This window comes from Acinonyx jubatus, chromosome B4 (assembly GCF_027475565.1).
Source record: "Acinonyx jubatus isolate Ajub_Pintada_27869175 chromosome B4, VMU_Ajub_asm_v1.0, whole genome shotgun sequence".
NCBI lineage: Eukaryota > Metazoa > Chordata > Mammalia > Carnivora > Felidae > Acinonyx > Acinonyx jubatus.
Window position 1 is genome coordinate 24651161 of NC_069387.1, and position 22673 is coordinate 24673833.

Below are 22673 nucleotides of genomic sequence, written 5' to 3' on the forward strand. Positions count from 1 at the left end.
GACCTTGGGAGCGTTACGTATCATCACTGTTTCCTGATATGAAAAGGAGGATAATAATACATCCTTCAAGGGTGGTTGTGCGTAAATTATATTTTATATACATAGCATTTAATTTAGTGCCTACCATATGCTTATCAGCATCGTTAACTATAATTATGCCTATTTTATTAGCATTCACATTAAAATATTATCATTTTAAGCCTGCAGATAGTTTTTATACTTACTTGACCTCTAGATGGCTTAGACGTGCACTGTGTCAGATTAAGGAAGACATGGGGAATTCTTTTTTAAAATCTTTACCTATTCAGATAAGTGCCCTCCACATAGTTTCTTGTTTATCAAAGGACTTTAAATTAGCAACTCTATAATACATTACCCAAGTGGGACAAGAAGCTCCCTTTTGTCCCTTCATTTTAGTCTTGGAGATAATTTACAAAGATGAACACTTGAACATGTAAATGGTTGATTCTGAACAGACAGGCAAGATATTAACCTGATAAAGTATATCGAAATTAGTTGTTTAAATAACTCTAAATTCGTAAGAGTGAGGTTATCTCTGTTATTTTAGAACAGCCCTCATGCTTGCTGTAAATTATGAATCAACAAATGTAGTCAGGCTTCTTCTTCAGCAAGGTATTGATCCCTTTCCTCAAGTTGTATATGCATGGACTGCAGATGAATATGCTTATATTAAGGGTTTTAATCTGTGTTTGCATTAAAATGCTAGTTATTACTAAACTGAGGTTTAAAATAATTTAACTGTTAACTTCGTACGTAACAAATGGGATTTCGTAGTTTGGTTAGGCAGTTTTGGAATGGCAGTTGGTTAGTCCACAACATTAGCCAGAAATCAAGCAAAGGACTAGACTAGTTGGAAGTAGAAATGTGTGCAGGATTCTTTACCTCAGGACTTTTGAGACCTTTATCCTTAAGGATCCTAACCTTACCCCTTTCGTTTCAAGTATAACCCCTATGCATGGGGTACAAATAATGTTACATCTCTGTGTTTTCTAACTAGTAATTTGGGTCTTGAAATGTTCAGTTGTGTGGAAAACCCTGTACTTTCCTTTGAGAGCTATCTCCTGTACTCTCTCCCTTGAATTTTCCAAGAACCAAAGGAGCACCCTAAGACCAAAGAGACAGTCCTCTTTCACAAGTCGTAGGGAGGGGAAAAAAGAACATCCTGATCATTCTACTGTTTCCTTTGATTCTGTTGCTGCGGCATTGCTGTTGGAACTGGTGCTGCAGTCTGGTCGTGATTGACCTTTGCTCCCAGGATTCCCTTGCTGATCCAGAGTTTTCAGTCTTCATGGTGATCCACACTTAGATTTCAAAGTTACAAAGTTTCTTTTGTTCACTGCATACGCAGCACATATGCTCAGCAGCTATCCCAAAGCACCAGCACCCTGTTCTGGCAGCTGGGCCTCCTGGCTTTAATCATACACCCCTTTCCTACACACTCAAAAACCTTATGTGGAACCCATATCTTAGCCTAGACTTTCATTATGAGTTACCCTCTGAGGATCTTGTTTCTCTTTTTTTTTGCCAGAAGATGTTAGTTGGGACCATTCTAAGCTGTCAGAGATGTTCAAATAATGCTGCAGGAAGAGATCGGGCTTCCCTTTCTCCTTTGTTAGTAGATCTGTACCCCCTTTTTTTTTTTTAAAGATCTGTACCCTTGCCTTTTTTTTTTTTTTTTGAGTTGGGGCTCAAACTCATGACCCTGAGATCAAGACCCAAGCTGAGATCAAGAGTTGGAAGCCCAACTGATTGAGTCCCCCAGGCCCCTGGACCCCCGCTTTAAATCCTGTGAAGCAGGTGCCCCTGTACCCCTGCTTTAAATCCTGTGGAGCACCTTTTCTGAGGTCATGGAAGGTGTCATATTGCCCTTCCCAGAGTCATGAGCGTCACCTGGCCTGAGAGGCCATGTTTTGGATGTAATATCTCATTAAATCCTCTTATCAACCTTGTAAAATAAGGCAGAAAAATACTTGTTTTATAGAGGAAGATTTTGAGCCAAAGAGAAGTGGCTTATCCAAGAACAAATAGCTATTGGTTATAGAGCTAGGACTTCTGAGTCAAAACACTTTCCATAATGGCAAGCCAATTCTAATTATTATTATTATTTTTAATGTTTATCACTTTTGATAGAGGGAGACACAGTGCAAGCTGGGTTTCGGGGTTGGGGAGATGGTTGTAGAGAGAGAGGGAGACATAGTATCTGAAGCAGGCTCCAGGCTCTGAGCTATCAGCACAGAGCCCGACACGGGACTCAACCTCACAGACCACGAGATCATGACGTGAGCCAAAGTCAGAGGCTCAACTGACTGAGCCACCTAGGTGCCCCAGAAAGCCATAGTATTTTAAAAATACATATTAAAAATATGCTATGTGAGAAGTTACCAACGTGTCTATACTGAATAGAATGAAGAGGAAAGCTGACAAATAAGATATTCCTTATTTATTTATGTGTCTCCTTCTTCCCCTTCCCCACTCTGCCCCTTTTTACCATACATGTAGGGGATTTTTAGGAATTTTATATTAAATATGAAATACTGAAGTATGGATTGCAAAAAGTTTGCCTACTATGATGCATTCACCTTCTCTAAGGTTCCCAACACTTTTGGACCTATTCTCCCATTTTCTTTCTCAAGAGTAAGCAGCAAGGTGTAAGAACAGTCATTAGAGCTAGGAGATTGTAATCTAGTTGTAGTTAACCCTTAGAGTAGCATGTATGCCGATGGCACTAGCACTCAGTCTACTTAGGTATCAGTTTCTTCTTTGTGAAGAGAAAAGGTTGGACCAAATGACACCATTGTCAGTTGTATTCTAGAAACTCCTATAAGCTCTCTCTGGACAGAGATTGGAAGGGGAAGGACAGAGGTTACATGGTCAGAGCTCTACCATCAGAACAGCTCTGCTTTAGCATTATTTTTGACTTCTTCATATAAAATTTAATTGGAAATACTATGCACACACACTGGCATGCACATACACACACATACACACACAGTGCCCTATGAAGTAGATTGCATCTCTAAGATCCCCTAGTTTGTGATATTTTATTCAACTTTCTCTAGTTTTAGCAGACTCTAAGTGCTCATCAAATAATGTATTTCCGGGTTCTGAGAGACTTATTAAATAAATGCTACCTTAAATCTCTTGAATAAATAAATCAAGAGCTTTAGGATTTACTCATAGGTTTAGTCAATTGTTCAAAATGCTAATAATCATTCTCAAATCTCTTTTTGAGACCTTTTTCAAATTAACATCTCCTGAATTTGAGGAGAAAAGCTAAATATGAGAAATACACTTGCACAAAGGCTTTTGACATTTGAGAAAATTATGCAATGATGCACACACACACTCTCTCTCTCTGAAATAATGTCTTTTTCTTTTAAAAAAAAGCCTAAAGTGCTATGGTTCTACTGTGAGCCTCTGAGCTCATCTATGGCTGTGTTTCAGTACCTCCCCCGGCTTGCTGTTTGTTTCAGTTACATGGCCCCGCGCACGTGTCAGTTTCTCCCTCAGGCTCGCGGTTGGTTTCCGTTACGTTACCACCTGCACGTGTCAGTTTCTCCCTCAGCCTCGCTGTTGGTTTCAGTTACATTACCAGGAGCACCTTTGGGTTTCCTATCTTTACCTGCATCACAGGTTTGCAGAGTATAATTTGTCAACAACTAGTGAAAATGGGTCCTAAACTCAAATTATATTTATGATACTACTACAGCATTGTGTTCCCTTTACACTGGATTGAAATTTTCACCCTTGGTACAAAACCAAGGTGCAATTCTGAGCACTTTATTGTTAACCAACACTATTATACATGTGCTCATTTAAAAACACAATCAGTTTCACTTGAGAATTTCCTTGATACAGTTATAAAAATGATAACTGCATTCAATATCAATACTTAAGATCTTTTTAGTATCTGTGTGGTAAATCTGGAGTACCCAAAACAAAAATAGGGGTACTTGGGTGACTCAGTCGCTTGTCTGACTCTTGATTTCCACACTGGTCATGATCTGGTGGTTTGTGGGTTGGAGCCCCGCATTGGGCTCTGTGCTGACAGTGCAGAGCCTGCTGGGATTCTCTCTTACCCTTCTGTGTCTGCCTCTCCCCTGCTCTCTCTCACACTCTCTCCCTACAAATAAATAAAAACAATAAAAACAAAAAGACTTCCACTGTACATCAACATGATAGTTGTCTCCAGGAAAAACACCTTGGCAGCAGCTGGTTGTGCTATAAACTCAACTATTCTTTCTTGTTTTCATGTAACTTGAATTTAATGGAAGGAATGAATAACAAAAATGACTTCAGATTTAAGTATAGGTTTCATTCACTGTCTGAATGTTGGAACATCCCTATGAAAACTTCTGTAAGCTGAAATGGTGTAAAGCAAAGAGCATCCCCTGCCTTCTGAGAGATCACATTATACCACTTCTGTTTTTATGGAAGTCCTACATCACTACCTGTTTTTGCTAACCAAAAGAAATTCAAGGGGGGGGGGTGTTTCATTTTTACACTGTACTAATGTACATTTTTCACAAAAACAAAGTCACATAATGCAAACTTTCAGAGAGCAAAGGATACCTCTGGGAAATGTTTGCCCTCAAAATGAATGAAATGAACCTTTCGTATAAAATACGCACACACACACACACACACACACACACAAACACAAGTGGCTGTGTTATGCCCAGAATTCGTGATCCCCAAATACCGCCAGGGAGCCGAGTCTGATGTAAAAGCAAAAGAGCCTTTATTCGAGCTAGCTCGAGCTCAATCCCCTACCTGCACCGACACAGCGGTGAGATACCAGGGAGAGAGAGTTTCCAAAGCACAAAGGTTTTATTGGGGCCTAGGGGCAGTTGGTGAGGTAATAGCTATGGCCTCAGCCGATTGGCTGGGGAAGGGTCCGAGTTCTGTTAGGCAGGTGGGGGAGGGGGTGGCTCAAGGGGAGGAGGTGTGGTCAAGGTGAAGGACATAGAACAAGATGGAGTTGGCCAGCGTAGACCCGCCCTTTCATTCCCCCCTTGTCATGTAGCTTACACACCCAATCATGGGACCGGCTGCATTTATGGTGACAAGGGGAACAGAGTTTGGAGGTTTACGCAAGTTCTGGGAAGCAAGTGTCCCTGGGGTGGGTCTGGGAGGTCTGATTAAGTATTGTCCCCGAGCTGGTGTCTATGATCTGCCAGGTGATGTTTTGGGGGGCGTAGGGACTCCCGGCAGCATGAGCAATGACAAGCAGAGTTAACAGAGTTACCAATATTAGGTGGGTCGAATGCGCTGTAGCTTGAGCTTGAGCGGGTTGTGTTGGTCCCAACTGATGGCCCACTGCGTGACGAAGTGCTTCCGGATCGAGGAGGGGTCCGCTGGCCAAACGTGGGTGTGATGGACCCAGGTCGCGATGCCGTCTACTTTGAGAGCGGTGGGGGTTGTCAGCACCACGATGTAGGGTCCCTTCCAGCGCGGCTCGAGGGTCTCTCGGTGGTGTCTGTTGACGTAGACCCAGTCTCCCAGCCTGTACTGAGGTGTCGGGGTTGGGCCAGCCTCGTAGATGGCACGGAGGCGTGGCCAAATGTCCTCGTGCGCCCTCTGGAGCCCTCTCAAGGAAAGAAAAAGTTCTTGATCTTTAAACTCAGCAATAAATTCAGCTCGAAGGCTGGGAATAACAGGGGGTGGCCTGCCAAACATGATCTCGTAGGGAGTAAAACCCAGAGTGTAAGGAGTGTTTCTAACCCGGTAAAGGGCGTACGGTAGGAGAGTCACCCAGTCCCCGCCAGTCTCCATGGTTAATTTGGTAAGGGTCTCTTTTAGGGTTCTATTCATTCTTTCTACCTGTCCTGAGCTCTGGGGCCTATAAGCACAATGTAATTTGCAGTTTGCCCCCACCGCCTTGGCTACTGCCTGTGTTACCTGCGAGATAAAAGCTGGTCATTGTCTGATCCTACCATGGCAGGAAAACCATACCTGGGTAAGATGTCTTCTAGTAGCTTCTTAGCCACCGTCTGAGCCGTTTCATGCTTGGTTGGGTATGCCTCCACCCAGCCAGAGAAGGTGTCTGTAAATACTAAAAGATATTTATAACCATACTTTCCTGGTTTGACTTCAGTGAAGTCGACTTCCCATTGGGCTCCCGGTCTGGTGCCTCTGAGCCTGGTTCCTTTTTTATTTGATGTGGCTCTCGCGTTGGTGAGTTGGCAGGTCTTGCAGGCAGATACAACTTGCTCTATTTTGGTGTCCTGTTGGTGAATCTTGATTCCGGCATGTCGGATTAAGTCTTTTAATTTTCGGGCCCCCATGTGAGTAGACCGATGCATGTGCATATTGAGACTCCGAGCCGGTCTGGCAGCACGAGCTCCTTGTTAGGTGTATACCACCATCCCTTTATCTCCTGGGCCATGCGGAGTTTCTTGATCCGCTGTAACTTCTCCTGGGAGTATTTGGGCTGGTCTGGTAAAACTGGGTCTCCCGGGTCCGGTAGTTGTATGGTCATGGTGGGGACTGGAGTAAGGGCGACTGCCTTGGCTGCCTGGTCAGCCTTTCGATTACCTCTAGCTACTGGGTTATCAGCTTTTTGGTGCCCTTGGCAGTGGATAATGGCTAGCTTGGCAGGAAGCCATAAGGCCGTAAGCAGGTTAAGTATCTCCTGCTTATTTTTTATAGTCCGTCTTTCTGCCGTCAGGAATCCCCTCTCCTGATAAATTGCCCCATGAATATGAGCTGTGGCAAACGCATAACGGCTGTCTGTGTAGATGTTAAGCCGTTTTCCAGCTCCCAGCATCAGCGCCTTGGTGAGGGCTATGAACTCTGCTCGCTGGGCTGACGTTCTGGAGGGTCGAGCCTCCGCCCATACGGTGTCCGTTTCGGTGACCACCGCTGCACCCGCATACCTGTGTCCGTCTTGCACAAAGCTGCTGCCATCAGTGAACCAAGTAGCCTCGGCATCGGGGAGGGGCCGGTCGGTCAGGTCTGTCCGGAATCCATGTACTTGTTCCAGGATTCCCGCACAGTCATGTAGTGGAGCACCTAGGTCAGGGTCGGGCAGCAGGGTTGCAGGATTGAGGCTGCACTGGGGTGGAACCGCACTCGTGGAGGGTTGAGTAGGAGGCTCTGGTAATGAGTCACACGTGTGTTGCTCATCCATCTATCAGGAGGCTGTTCCAGGACCCCTTCAATGGCGTGTGGGGTCGTGATCCAGATCTCCTGTCCTAGGGTCAGCTTGTCTGCATCCTTGACTAGGAGTGCTGTTGCCGCAATAATTCTTAGGCATGGCGGCCAGCTGGCAGCCACTGGGTTTAATTTCTTAGGTAAGCCACTGGGCAGTTCCAGGGGCCTAAGGCTTGAGTTAGAAGCCCTTTTGCTATTCCCTTATGTTCGTCTACAAAGAGGTGGAAAGGTTTCGTAATGTCTGGTAGGCCCAGGGCTGGGGCACTTAGGAGGGCCTTTTTTAACTGATTAAAAGCAATTTCTTCTTTTTCAGTCCATTTAAATGTTTTCCCCTCTTTGGTAGCTTCATATAGGGGCCTGGCAATCTCAGCAAAACCTGGAACCCAGAGGCAGCAGTAGCCAGCTGATCCTAGGAATTCCCTCACTTCTCTTCGGGAGGTGGGAGTAGGGATCTTTAGGACAGTTTCTTTCCTGGCATCTGATAACCGCCGCTGTCCGCCCTCCAGGATATATCCCAGGTAACTTACCCTCTCCCTGCATATCTGAGCCTTCTTCACGGATGCCCGGTACCCTAAGGACCCCAGGGTAGCCAGCGGGTCCTGGGTCCCTCGCTCACTGTCTTTGGCCATGTCGGCAGCAATCAGGATGTCATCTACGTACTGTAGAAGGGTGAGGCCAGGGTGCTCCCTTCTGTACTCACCCAGGTCCTCGTGTAGTGTCTCGTCGAAGATGGTGGGTGAATTTTTGAATCCCTGAGGTAGCCGGGTCCAGGTGAGTTGCCCACTGTAGCCCTCCTCCGGATCATGCCACTCAAAGGCGAACAAGGGTTGGCTCTGGGGTGCCAGCGGCAGACTGAAGAAGGCATCCTTTAAATCTAGTACAGTATACCAGACCCTGGAGGGCGCCAAGGAGCTCAAGAGAGTATACGGGTTGGGAACAGTTGGGTGTATGTCCGCGACCCTCTTATTTACTTCCCGGAGGTCTTGTACCGGTCGGTAGTCATTTGTGTGAGGCTTTTTGACCGGCAGTAGGGGGGTGTTCCAGGGAGACTGGCAAGGAACTAGTACCCCTAGGCTTCGTAGTCTCCGAATGTGTGGCTGGATCCCCTTCCGGGCCTCCTGAGACATGGAGTATTGTTTGATCCTTACCGGACTCTCTCCTGGCTTAAGCTCTACCAGGACTGGGGTCCTGTGAGCGGCTAGTCCCATTCCCCCCATCTCTGCCCAAACCGAGGGGAATTCTTGTAGCCATCTGTCTATATTATCCTCTCTCGGGAGCGCCTCCTGGTGGAGGAGGTATTCATCCTCCAGTTTCATGGTCAGTACCTGGATGGGGTGGCCCTTGCCATCGGTAACCTGAGGCCCCCCTTGTCTGAAAGTTATCTGAGCTCCAATCCTGGTCAGTAAGTCCCGTCCTAACAGCGGGTAGGGGCATTCTGGTATTACCATAAAGGAGTGGGATACCCGGCCCGTTCCCAAATCTACTGTTCTTCGGGTAGTCCATGAATACTGGCTCATACCAGTTGCCCCTTGTACCCAGGACTTCTTGTTGGCTAGTTTTCCTTGTGGGGTGCAGAGGACCGAATGTTGTGCTCCGGTGTCGACAAGGAAGTCAACAGGGGTCCCCTCCACTTTAAGAGTTACCCTGGGTTCGGGGAGAGGGTCTGAACCCCGACTCCCCTAATCACTTAGTTCATCTAGCTCTAGGACTTTTACTCGATCAGTCTTGCTTCCCTTCCCGCCGGCCCCTTTTGGACAATCTCGGGCCCAATGCCCTATCTCCTTGCAGTATGCGCACTGATCCTTCTGCAGCCTCTGCTTCCCCCCCTTGGTGGTTCTTTTACCTTTTCTTGCGTCGTCTGCCAGCTGCCAGAGACGGCGGTCTCGTTCCTCGGGGGAGTCAGCAGTGGTAGCTAGTAGTATTCTGGCCAGGTCTCAAGTCTGCTTACTGCTGGCAGCCGCCATGGCGCGAGCCTGCTTGTCCTCAGGAGGCTCCCGGTTATTATATACCTTTTCGGCTACCACCAGTAAGTCCTGCAGACTTTTTTCCCCTAGTCTATCTATTTTCTGTAATTTTCTCCTAATGTCTATGGCCGATTGGTTTACAAAGGCCATGATAGCAGCTGCCTTGCTTTCCGGAGCCTCTGGATCCATGGGGGTCTGGGTATGGAATGCCTCCATGATCTGTTCTAAAAAGGCAGCCGGAGATTCATCTTTTTCCTGTTGCACATTTCCTACCTTGGCCAAATTGGTTGGCTTCCTAGCAGCCATTCGGAGACCCCCCCATTAGAGTCTGGTGGTAGACCCGGAGCCTCTCCTTACCTTCTGCTGTGTTGAAATCCCACTGGGGCTGAGTTAAGGGGAAGGAGGCATCTATCTGAGCCTGGTTGGTGGTGGGATTCCCGTCTGCGCCCGGAACTAGTTTTCGGGCCCCATTGAGGATTCTTTCTCTTTCTTCAGTCGTGAACAGGACCTGCAAAAGCTGCTGGCAATCGTCCCACGTGGGCTGATGGGTATAAAGAACAGAGTCTAATAAATCAATAAGCCCTGCCAGTTTCTCGGAAAACTTAGGATTCTGAGCTTTCCAATTGTAGAGGTCACTAGTGGAGAAAGGCCAATAGTGATGGGGCTGATTCCCCTCCGCGTCTGGGGGTCCGGTGGCTCACAGGGGCAGAAGAGTGGAGTCGGCGGTGGAGGTGGATTGCTCCCTCTGAGCCCTTTGTCTGGTAAAGGGCAGGCTTCCCACTGGAGCGTTTCCGCCTCCCGCTGCTCTCAGAACAGCGTCTGCCTCCCCCAGAGGGGGAGGATGGTGTTCTTCCGGCATCCTAGAGGGGTTATATGGGGGAGGAAAAATTAATTCTTCTTCAGTACCCCCCTGTAGGACAGGGTAGAGGGGTGCTGAAGGCTGGATAAGACTTTTCTTCTTTGTCCCCTGCAAAGCAAGAATGGGTTTTGGCTCCGGAGGGAGCGGGGCTAGGAAGGGCTTAAGCCAAGAGGGTGGGTCTTCTACAAGGTCCTGCCAAGTGATAATGTAAGGGAGCTGATCAAGATGGCCTGTCTTAGGCCGAGAGATGATACTCCTGACTCGGTGGATGGTAGGGAGGTCGAAGGTCCCCTCTGGTGGCCATCCGACATTGAAAGCTGGCCACTCGCTAGAACAAAAAAACTGTCACCGACCCTTTCGGACTTCCACACTGAGGTTGTTAGCTCTTCCCCTCACATCCTTAAAGTGATCAATCATAATACTTAGAGGACTAGTCTGAGTCTGTCCCATAACGTCCGTCCAGTAAGTCCACAGAACAAAACAGAGAAACACAAAAACAGACAAACAGAGGGCCCCTAGAAAGTCTTCCAACTCCATGGAAGCAAAACTGAAAGCTAGCTTAGACCTTTGAGGGGATTCCACGTCCCTCCAAAGACGACAGCCTCATGCCGACCAGCGGGAGCGACCCGATTCTTCATATATGTCAACCAAAACAACCTCCTGCAAAAGAATTAACAAAGGGCACATCTGAAAATCCTGATGTCTTTCATCCAGGCATTAAACAAATTTGCAAAAAATATAAAATAATGCTGTTGTATTTTTGGTTTGTTCTGAAAAACATAGCTATTTTTATAACATGTTATGTATATTTACATGTATAGTTTTATCATTGCCATTTTAAGTGAATTAACCAACATTTTAGAAAAAAATCTCAACAATTAAATTTTATTATCTAATCCAGTAAATGTTGACAGAATTCAAAAGCCCAAAAAGTATTTTTTGGGTCCACAATAATCTGTTAGAATGTCCTACACTAAACTCTACTGTGTATACTTCATTATGGATTTTATTAAATTTATTTTAACCTACATTTCAAACTGCTAAGTTTATAGTAAAATAATATTCTAGGTCTCTACTGTTGTGGATTTTCTTTTTAATTTGGTGATATCATTAGACCTAATGACTGTGCTCTATCGTATCTTGTCTTCATGAACTTTCACAAAATACTTCTCTTATGTTCTCTAATATGTAATGCAAGAGGGAATAACCAGATAAATTTGTCACTGGTCAACATTTCCTGGTATAATAAGTGTAGGGAATTGTGTAGGTGGTAAAGATGGAAACCCTATGCTTGAATGCTTCAACTATACTAAGGGACTCAGGTTAATCAGACAGAGGCCAATGCACATGAAAACTGCACCAGCAGAATTGTCATCAAAGTGATATCAGCAAACATGGAGGAGTAGGCAGCTCTAAGAGGCTGTTTCCTCACAAAAACATTAAAACAAAACAAAACAAAAAAACAAGCAAAACTGTCAGAATAAGCTATGTCAGAACACGGGAAAAGAGTCAAAGGTTCACAACAATCTAGCAAATACTGAATCAAGAAAAAGGTAACTTAAAAACGGTAGAAAAATATTGTGGCATTTTTATTTGGCATTACTCCAATCCCCTCCCCGGCTCAGTGGTGATCTTTAACAGTCTGAATATAGAGTATGGGACCCTGGTCTCTGGCTTCTGGAGGAAGTCGAGTAGATCTCTTCTCAAAACTCTTTTAGTCTGCTCTGACCTGCCTGGGGTTACCTAAAGGACTGACTGACCTGGGGTATTTATTTTTCTTACCTGACCCAGAAAACTCAGCACAGAAAATCAGTGGATATTCTCAAAAACATTATAAGGCAAATGAACAAACCCAGCTGCCTGGGAAAAGAGATACAGTTAAGGCCTAAAATATAGCATTCAGTCTTGAGAAGGAAAGCTGGGAAGAGCTTTCCTTTGAGAAATTAGGCATTCGAAGTGTCTACATATACTGGGAAATTCAGAAAACCACATGCGTGCCCAGAGCAGGATGCATGTTCAAAAAAAGACCTGAGAAGACCCTAAGTTTTTGCCTCCAGCTAAACTCTAGGCTTAATACAAATAGGAAATGAAGGCGAATGCAGAGCTATAAATAAGTACTGAATAATTGCCCCAGATTACAGAAGTAATCTGAAAAGAATGGGAGAGTGTATTTGGCTCCTAGCATTCAAGGAATCCTTTGTAAAAACACTAGCTGAACACAAGCTAAAGGAATAGAAACCTCAGAGACCACGTATGATAGAGAACACTGACTTTTCAAAATACATCAGAAAAGTCAATTAAACAACCACAAAAATAGCTACAGAACATAACAAAAATATAACTCTGAAGAGTGGAAAGAATCATATCTCTAGTGTTCCAGGGGTGGCTGGGTGGCTGAGTTGGTTAACCTTCAGACTTCAGTTCAGGTCCTGATCTCACAGGTTGTGGGTCAAGCCCCATGTTGGGCTCTATGCTGACAGCTCAGAGCCTGGAGCCTGCTTCAGATTTGTGTCTCCCTCTCTCTTTGCCCTCCCCCACTCATGCTCTGTCTCTCTCTCTCTCTCAAAAATAAATAAACTTAAAAAAACAGTGCTCCACATTATTGAAAACAAAATGTAACAGTTTTTGATACAAAATTTAAATCATGAAAAGAATCAAGATATTATGGTCATCTCACAGAAGAGATTAACAGAAACTGCCCCCGAAAAGCACAGACAAGTTACTTATTAGACAGACTTTAAATCAATTATCTTAAAAATACTCACAGAACTAAAGGAAACTATGGACAAAGAGCTAAATGAAACCAAGAGAACAATGTGTGTGTGTGTGTGTGTGTGTGTGTGTGTGTGTATGAATATCATTAAAGAGAAAGAAATTAAAAAAAATTTTTTTAATGTTTATTTTTGAGAGAGAGAGCATGAGCTGGGGAAGGGCAGAGAGAGAGGGAGACACAGAATCTGAAGCAGGCTCCAGGCTCTGAGCTGTCAGCACAGAGCCCGACACGGGGCTCAAACTCACAAGCCATGAGATCATGATCTGAGCCAAAGTCGGATGCCCAACTGACTGAGCCACCCAGGCGCCCCAAGAGAAAGAACTTTTTAACCCACAGACATTCTAAAGCTGAAATGTACCACAATGGAAATTAAACTTACTAGAGGGTTCAAATAGTAGATATGAGGAAACAAAATAAAGAATCAGTGAACTGGAATTTAGGTTCATTGAAATAATCTAGCCTGAGGAACACAAAGAAGGAAATATAAAAATAAAACCTAAGAGACATGTGGAATTCCATTAAGCATGTCAACCTATGAGCAAAGGGAGTCCAGAAGGGAGAGGAAAAAAGAACAGAAAGAATACTTGAAGAAATAATGGCCAAATATCTGCCAAACTTGACAAAATACATGCATTGATATGCTCGAAGTTTAAAAAACTCCAAAAAGGATAAACACAGAGAGATCCAGGCTGAGACATATTAGTCAAATTGCCAAAATTAAGGACAAATATACAATCTTGGAAGCAGTAAGAGAGAATCAAATTACATGTAGGGGATCTTCAATGGGTTTAACCATAGATTTCCTATCAAAAACTATGTCACCAGAAAGGAATGAAACAGCATTATGAAAGTGCTGAAAGAAAAAAGCTGTCAACCAAAGATTCTATATCCTACAAAACTATCCTTCAAAATTGTGAGAGAGACTAAAATCTCCCAAGATTAACAAAATCTGAGAGATCATAACAAGTATATTTGGCCTCCAGGAAATGTTAAAGGGATTCCTTTAGGATGAAGTAAAAAAGGACAGCAGTAACTTGAAGTCAGGTTAAAAAATAACTCTAGTAAAGGTAACTACATAGTTAAATATAATAGCCAAAATTATTGTATGTTTGGTTTGGAATGTCTCTCTATATTTCTTATATTATTTAAAAGACAAATGCATGAAGAAATAACTAAACTCTACGTTAAAGGGTGCACAATTTATAAAAGATGTAATCTGCAACAAAACCAATATAAGGGCAAAGCCATATAAAAGTAGAGTTTATGAAAGCTATTGATGTTGAGTTGGCATCAATTCAAAATAATTCTTAGAAATTTAACATATTTATAGTAATACCCAAGGTAACCATTAGGAAATCTAAAAAAAAAAAAATTCAAAAGAGTAAAGCACAAAAATCAATTAAAGACAAAAGAAGGCAGTATTGGAGGACCTGAGAAACACAAAAGATAAAATACATGGAGAAAATAAATGGTAAAATGGGAGATGTAATTCCTTTACTGCAATTGCTTTAAATGTAAATGAATTAAATTCTCTACACAAAAGGCAGAAAACAGCAGAATTGAATTAAAAAAAATTTTTTATACTTCTTTTAGATCCAAAGACGCAAATAGGTTGAGGGTGAATGGATGGATAAAGATATTCCATAGAAATAGTAAACGAAAGAGAACAGAGGTGACCCTGCTATTATCACAAAAAATAAACTAAGTCAAAAATTGTTGAGGCAAATAAAGACGTTATATATTGGAAACTGTTGTACCCAAAAGTTATAACAAGAATTATGATACCTGAACCAAATAACAGAATTGCAAATTATACGAATCAAATGTCAGCAGAAATGAATGAAGAAATAGGTCTTCAAAGGTAGAGATTTCAATAGCCCACTTTCAAGAATGTATACAATGTTTAGACTGAAGATTAATAAGAAAATACAGGACTTGAACAACACTATTAATTAGGAGATATTTTATATCTATGTGTGTGTTACATAAATCATATATATATATATATATATATAAACATACATTCTTTCAATACATTATTTTCAAGTACATGGAATACTCTCCAAGATATGCCATATTTTAGACCACAAAACAAGTCTCAATAAGTTTAAAAGTATTGAAATCATTCAAAGTGTCTTCTCGGAGTGCAGTAGAATTAAACTAGAAATCTATAGCAGAAAGAAAACTGAAAAAATAACCTATATAAGGAAATTAACACACTCTTGAGAAGAAATATTTAAGGAAGAAATCACAAGGGAAATTAGGAAATACTTTGGAACAAATGAAAATGAGAATGCAATATACCAATACTTAATGGGATGCAGTGAAAACACTTCTCAAAAGGATATTTATAGCTATAAACATCTCCATTAAAAGAGAAATTTAAATCAGTGACCTAACTTTACACATAAAGAAGTGGCAAAAAAAAAAAAAAAAAACCCACAAAAACAAAAAACAAAACGTGAAACAATGGAGAGAACCAGCAAAATAAAAAAAGATGAACAAAACTGACAAACATTTGTATGACAAAGAAAAAATAACATGCAAATAATGTCAGATAGGAAACTGGGAGCATTACTACCAATTTTACAAAAATGAAAAGGACTGTGACAGAATACAGTGAACAATTGATTGTATGCCAACAGATAACCTGATAAAATGAGCACATTACTAGAAACACACAAACTACCAGACTGACTCAAAAGGAAATAGAAACTCTGTATGGATTTAAAACGAGTAAAGAAATTGAATCAGCAATGAAAAACTTCGCAATAATATACAGGAGCAGATGGCTTCACTTGTGAATTCTACAAAACATTTAAAAAATTAACATCAATGCTTCTCAAACTCTTCCAAAAGGGTTTCTCTTCTCTTTCTTCCAGAAGAGGAGAGAACACTTATTGATTCACTCTATAAAGTTAGAATTATCATGATCCAAATCCAGTTTGGTAGTTCCTCCCTCGAATAATTAAACAGAGAATTACCATATGATCCTGTAATTCTATTCTTAGTTATATACCCCTAAAAATGGAAAAATAGGACTCAAAAAATACATGTACACATGCGTTGATGGCTGCACTATTCCCAGTAGCCAAAAGGCGAAAATAACCCAAATTTCCATCAGTGGACACATGGATGAACAAATTGTGGTTCACACGTACAATGAAATACTATTCAGCCATAAAAAAGAATGAATTACTAATATCTGACAATGTGGGTGAATCTCTAAAACATTATGTTAAGTCAAAACATCACATTATTTTTTGGTCACACTTACATGAAATGTTCACAATAGGTAAATCTGTAGAGACCAAGAGCAAATTGGTGACTGCCAGGAGATAGAAGAGGAAAATGGGGAGTAACTGTTTAGCAGGCATAAGGTTTCCTTTTGGGCTGATACAAATACTTTGCACTTTGATAGAAGCAGTGGTTGCTCACACTGTGAATGTATTAAATGCCTTTCACAGTAAATGGATCATTCACTTTATTATTTTTTTTAATGTTTGTTTATTTTGAGAGAGAAAGAGTGAGTGGGGATGGGGCAGAGAGAGAAGGAGAGAGAGAGATTCCCGAAAGGCTCCATGCTGTCAGTGCAGGGCCCAACGCGGGGCTTGATCCCAAGAACTGTGAGATCATGACCTGAGCTGAAACCAAGAGTCAGACACCAACTGAGCCACCCAGGTGACCTGGATTGTTCACTTTAAAATTGATAGTTTCAAACGTGAATTTCATTTTTTTTCTCAGCAGGCTCCATGCCCAACATGGGGCTTGAACTCACAATCCCGAGATCAAGAATCACACGTTCTGTTGACTGAGTCAGCCAGGCGCCCCAAGAATTACATTGTAATAAAATTAAAATTGTTCTTAACACCAGGCTTTAGGTCAGAGAATAAAGATAGTGAATGTGATTGGGAGAGAAAAGGTAATTGGAGCAACTAGAATTCCTAAATGTTGAATCATAACCTATGTAAAAAAGTATTCTTACTGGCCTTGTTCCCCTAAGGTTACATAATTACAGATGATGTCCCAGCAGAAGCAAGGTGAGCTGTGAATCTAGGATCACAGATCATCTATGCCATATGCAAAGTGCAAACTGTAATGCACAGATTTAAGGAAGAGTCTTCCGTATAAATAACGATGTTTCCCAAGTCTCATTTTAAGGATTCCAGTTTTTCTAGAGTTTATTCAACTAGACTTACACTTACCAGAACAAGCTTAGAACAAGAGAAATATTGGTGAAAACAGGCCAAAGCAATGAATATGCACTGAAATTGTTCCAACTAAATTTTGATTTTTACGAGCAAAGGCATAAATTGGGATATTATTTAGTTTAAAAGGCTATTTAGTCAAGGTTTTTATTTGTTTGCTTTGTTCATTTGTTTTGACAGAGTCTCCTCTTACACGTAGTGAGTGAACTCTAGGATGGGAGATCTTAAGTTACTGTTCAAACACAAAGAACTGGACGATAAAGTCCCTGGCAAATAATTGCATATTAAAATACTCACTTCTACAAACACAGGGGGCAAATGTATGCTGAACTTCTTTTTTCCCCCCAGTTGGATAAGCAGTTGAATGCAACTCCCTCTTTTAAAATTTTTTTTTTTTAACGTTTATTTATTTTTGGGACAGAGAGAAACAGAGCATGAATGGGGGAGGGGCAGAGAGAGAAGGAGACACAGAATCGGAAGCAGGCTCCAGGCTCTGAGCCATCAGCCCAGAGCCTGACGCGGGGCTCAAACTCACGGACTGCGAGATCGTGACCTGAGCTGAAGTCGGACGCTTAACTGACTGAGCCACCCAGGTGCCCCTTTTCTTTTTTTTTTTGCAACTCCCTCTTTTAAAGAAACTTTGCTTCTGAAGGATCAGGCTGCCTTGCTCTCCCCCATTTTTAGAGGCCAGGCTATCATATTTCCAAAATTTATATTTCAAAGAAAAAATATAACAAAATATTTAAAGTCATACAGTGACATATAAATAATTGTTATACAATGTAGTTTAGAAAAGAAAGTGGGCACTTATATTTTATCATGGATATTTGAGGTTCTAATAAAATACAATAGCTGAAAAATAATTCATACAGAATTGACGTGCATAATTATCTTTTTCTTTTCTTTTTAAAGGAATCTATCAGGGTTTTTTTTTTTTTTAATGTTTTTAGTTTTGAGAGAGAGAGAGATACAAAGTGCAAGTGGGGCAGGCGCAGAGAGAGACAGAATCCGAAGCAGGCTCCAGGCTCTGAGCTGTCAGCACAGAGCCCGATGCGGGGCTCGAACCCACAAACTGTGAGATCATGACCTGAGCCAAAGTCTGACGCTTAACTGACAAGCCACCCAAGCGCCCCAAGAGCTGTTACTGTTAATCACATTTTGTACATGAGAAAATAAGTCCAATATGTTTAAGGGCTTGTAAATAACACAACTGGGGCAAGAACTGAAGTGTAAATACATAATATTCAACAACAGACTGTAACTTCATTCTATAAGTTGATTTTTGGACTAGTTCAATCCTACCCCCAGAAAAGGACTATTTTTTATCATCTGGAGCAATATATGGGTGTCTGGTCTTTGAGGAAGCTAGGCGGGCCGGTTGTAGTAGCATACCAAATGGATTTGCTCCTGGAAGACATTTTGGGGAGTTTTAGAAGTCAGCAGCTTGTCTCTGTCTTCCAATATCAGCACCTGCTAAAGAGCAGTAAAACTTCTGGGTACTGAAATAATCCCCAAAGAGGAATTAAGCCTTCTGATAATTTATATATGAGTGTTAAGCTCTTTAATGTAAAGGACACAATTTAAAGATCACTGCAAGGGCAATTTGGCAATGTTCTTTAGACAAGGGGAAACTGGGAATATAAAACTACAAGGAAAGAAAGGAACAGAAGAAAGAAGCACTTAGGGGCTTAGCTCATTTTCTTTTCATCAAACCCTCATTGTCTCTCAAGTCCTCCCTCACCACCATCATTATAATTGAGGTATCACCTACATATGGGAACCTCCAGGCTCCACTCCCTCATCTTCGGCCCACAATAGAAGTTAAATGTCCCCCGCATTTATTAACTGACAAACATAAGTCTCTAAGTAGTGATGGAGACCAAAAATCTCCTTGGCATTCTCAACGTATGTTTTACATTTCAGTTTCCCAAAAATACCTTACATGATATTTGAGCCACAAAATTACTGTGCCATTTGCAAAATGTCTGGTTATGCATTTTTTTATTCCAACCAGTGCTAACGTGTCTTAAGATACCACATATGGCTACCCTCTTAAGGCATTTGAATGTGAAATTATCATCCACAATACCATCATAAGAGAGGAATAAAGACAGATTACCTGGGGTTAAGAGGATGACTGACATACTGATGAGTGAGCATACAACTAAAATCACCAGCATGGCAATAGCAATTCCTTTCCAGTTTCTCTGTGGAGGGCTGTTACTTCCCAGTTCCTACCGAGATAGAAAAAATTAAAAAAGTTTCATAATTATACATGCTCCAAAAGAAATGTATTCATAAAGGAATGATTCACTGCATGGCACAATCACAGTTTGAAAGCTTATTAGGATCCTTTTCCTCTTCAGTAGCTCATTTATATATTATAAATGGCTATCTTTGGGGGGGGGGAATCTTATTTCTCTAAGAGCTAAACCAACAGAGCCTGATGCCTGCTGTCCAAAATGTAGATGGCATTAAAATGCATCGACTATAAACCCTAGGACAATAGCCAAAATACTCTACAAAATAATTATGGAAATAAACACACCCACTTACATTTTTTTCTTACTACAATGGAACCTACAATAAAGATTTAGATACAAATATTTCCCAAGCACTGTGGACTACTTTTCTCACTGGATAGTGGGGGGAAAAGAGTAGAGATGGGAAATCATTCAAAATGCCCCATGCTGCAGAGCAGGGCACATCTGTCAACACAGCAGGTCTTTTTTAAACGGCTCCCCCACCACTCATAAAAGTCAACAGGATGCAGTAACTAAATTAAATGAGTGCTTCGATATCAATGGTTGATAGCATCCTCTCCCTAGGCAGCAGGCCTTATATTGTCAAGGAGGGAAGATGGATGCGGAAGGATAAACTTGAGCATCTCTCACAATACATCGAATAAAGCTTTTCATTTTTCAGATGATGTGTGTTCTACCCTGTTGACTAGAAATGTGTGAGCATAACTCACCAAAGCAAAGCAAACACCACACTGGCTTGAAATGAATGCCAGATTTTCTTTGCAATGAAGTTTATAAAACACTGAGTCTCTCATTTCTTTCTTCCTACGCCATCTCCCAGCTTCCCTTCCTCCTTCCCAACCAAGACTTCTTTACTCAAAACTCAATAAGTTTTTTTTTTTTTAAGACAAATGAAACAAAATGTAAAGGTATCCAGCTCACTAGTTGTGCACAGATCACTCAACAAGCTTCAGAGCAGCTCTGCTTTAAACAAAGATAAATAGGATAGCAAACATTTAGTAAATTATAAATGGGTTCCTGTGACTCACAGATTAAAACATTGAGCACATTTTCATATAGTGATATTGGCTTCCAATTCTGCCATAAATACTTTGGATGTAAAGAACTACACCCTAAATAAACGTAAGAAGAGAACGTGTGTGAAAGGTATTTTGTTCTTGTTTTTCCCTTTCTCAGATCAACTGCTTTGTCTTTCAGTCTGATGAACCAAATCCAGCAGAGGTCAATTCTATTATTTATTTATTTATTTATTTATTTATTTATTTTTGAGGGGAGAGAGAGAGAGAGAAAGAGAACGAATGAGCAAGGGAGGGGCGGTGAGAGAGAGAAACAGAGAATCCAAAGCAGGGTCCACACTGTCAGCTCTAATCCATGAACCCTGAGATTATGACCTGAACCAAAGTCGGACACTCAACCAGGTGCTCTATTTTTTAATGACTCACTCTATACCTCTTTTCTATGCTTCTTAATGCTTGTTATCCAACACCCCTATCTCTCTGGCATTTTGGTTAGAATCTCCATTCATATTTGAACTGTGCAAGTCCACTTATACACAGATTTTTTTTAGTTTAGTACTGTAAATGCATTTTTTCTCCCTTATGATTTTCTTAATAACTTTTTATTTTTGCAAGCCTACTTTATTGTTAAGAAGTGGGTGTATAAATAAATAAACATTAAAAAAATTTTAAATATACCATTTTTAAAATGGTAAAACACATTTGAGTAAAAATAAAATTTTTTTCTGTTCATAAAGTGATTCACATAAGAATGTGTGGCTCCTTTAAGATGACTCATCAATGCCCAAGGCATCTACTAGTCTGTTTAGGAACTGCAGACTTAATGAGCTCCTAATATAATTCTCCCCTTTCCATCCACCTTAGATTCTCTTACCGAGGCAATATTTATAAAACATGGTTTTACTTCTGTCACTTTATTACACAAAGTCCTTTAGTGTCCTAGTACTATCCAAATAACCAAAATGCAAATCAAAATTGAGCATAACACTTGTCTCTTGCCAAGCTCCAGTTTCCTCATCCAGCTTGATCCCTTTTGAGAAAGAACACAACCCATACTGCTCTGATAACCATTTGGCACAGACGCTTCATATGCTTCAACCTTCACATCACCTTCCATCCTGATTCTTTCCCATCCAATCCCTTTCGCATGCCTCCGCTTATAGGCACTGTCCATCATTCAACATCCAGCTCTAATGTCTCTTCTTTTGGGAATTTCACCTAATTATGCAAGCCAAATATGATTTCCCTTCCTCTGGAAAAAAAAATGCCTAAAATACATTGTACTAATAGGCTGAATCCACCTCTACCACTGAATAGCTGTGAGATTGCAAAGATGCATCTTTCTGAGCCTTTTTTTGTTTTCTCTGAACAAATGGAGTAATAATGTAATTTTTAAACGTAAGAATTAAAACCAATTCTTCCAACAAAACTCTTACGGACAATAAAATTCACATGAAATGAACTACTTGGAATGTTCCTCCTCAACACACTTAACCTAGGTCACTCTGTCTCTACCTTCAGGTCTCATCTCAAATGATCCTTCCTGACCACTCACTCAAATAACATTACATATCCTTTCTATCCATTCCCTCCCCTTTCTTTTTCCTCACAGCACTATCATTTTAGGTGTATCACAAGTCATATTTAATCATCTATCTATAGTAATATATCAAGCTATTTAAGAATATATAATGTGTTTAAATGTTTAGTCTATCCTTCTCAGCCCTCCAGAATAGAAACATCATGGTGTCATTAATATAGTACATCTTGTTCTTTGCTATATCCCTAGCATTGTGAAAAGTGGCACATACTAGGTATGCCATAGATAATTCTAAAACAAATGAATGAATGATAGCAGCTATGATAAAGATAACGATGATGGTAGTGGTGGTGGTTCTGATGATAATGCTTAAAGCTGTGTGTAAAAAGCCATCATATCCCTGTCAAAGCTACTATCTGCTTAAAGAATGACATCTTAGACAACTTCAGATTTCTCAAACTGCTGACTAATGTCTGGTTCTCTTAACAGATGCTTAGAAAATAATTGCCCAATTAATTAAGTGGTATAAATGGAAACCCAAAGGGAGATAGAGATACAGTGTCATTAGGTAAATATACATTAATAGCAAACTTTTAAAATGTAGCTACTTGCTAAAGATTAATTTGACTGAGATTACTTTTAGCCTCATTTATGTGACGCTAGCTTTCTAAAATGCAGTTGCCAACCTTCAAGTTAACTTCTTCAGCAAACTTAATCATTTCTATTGCCATGGGAAGTGGTCCTCACTGGCTTTGCTTTTCAGTGACTTTCTACAAGCCGACACCTGAAACCAATTAAGTGCACTTGCCAGGCCCACAGAACAGGTATGGTGCCGTGTAGCCACCCGAGAAAACATGTTAAGGAGTTGGCAAT

General features: G+C 41.3%; 1 protein-coding gene across 1 annotated transcript; it reads right to left on the minus strand.

The window, feature by feature from the left end:
* Positions 1-5970: 5970 nt before the first annotated feature.
* Positions 5971-21434, minus strand: LOC128311012 (uncharacterized; the record flags this gene model as incomplete). The annotated part of the gene is given in 7 exon segments (XM_053199612.1): positions 5971-5999; positions 6002-6334; positions 6337-7074; positions 7077-7316; positions 7319-9458; positions 9460-9836; positions 21317-21434. Coding segments are annotated over 7 exon segments (3975 nt in total), but the record flags the coding sequence as incomplete, so codon positions are not given.
* Positions 21435-22673: the final 1239 nt, after the last annotated feature.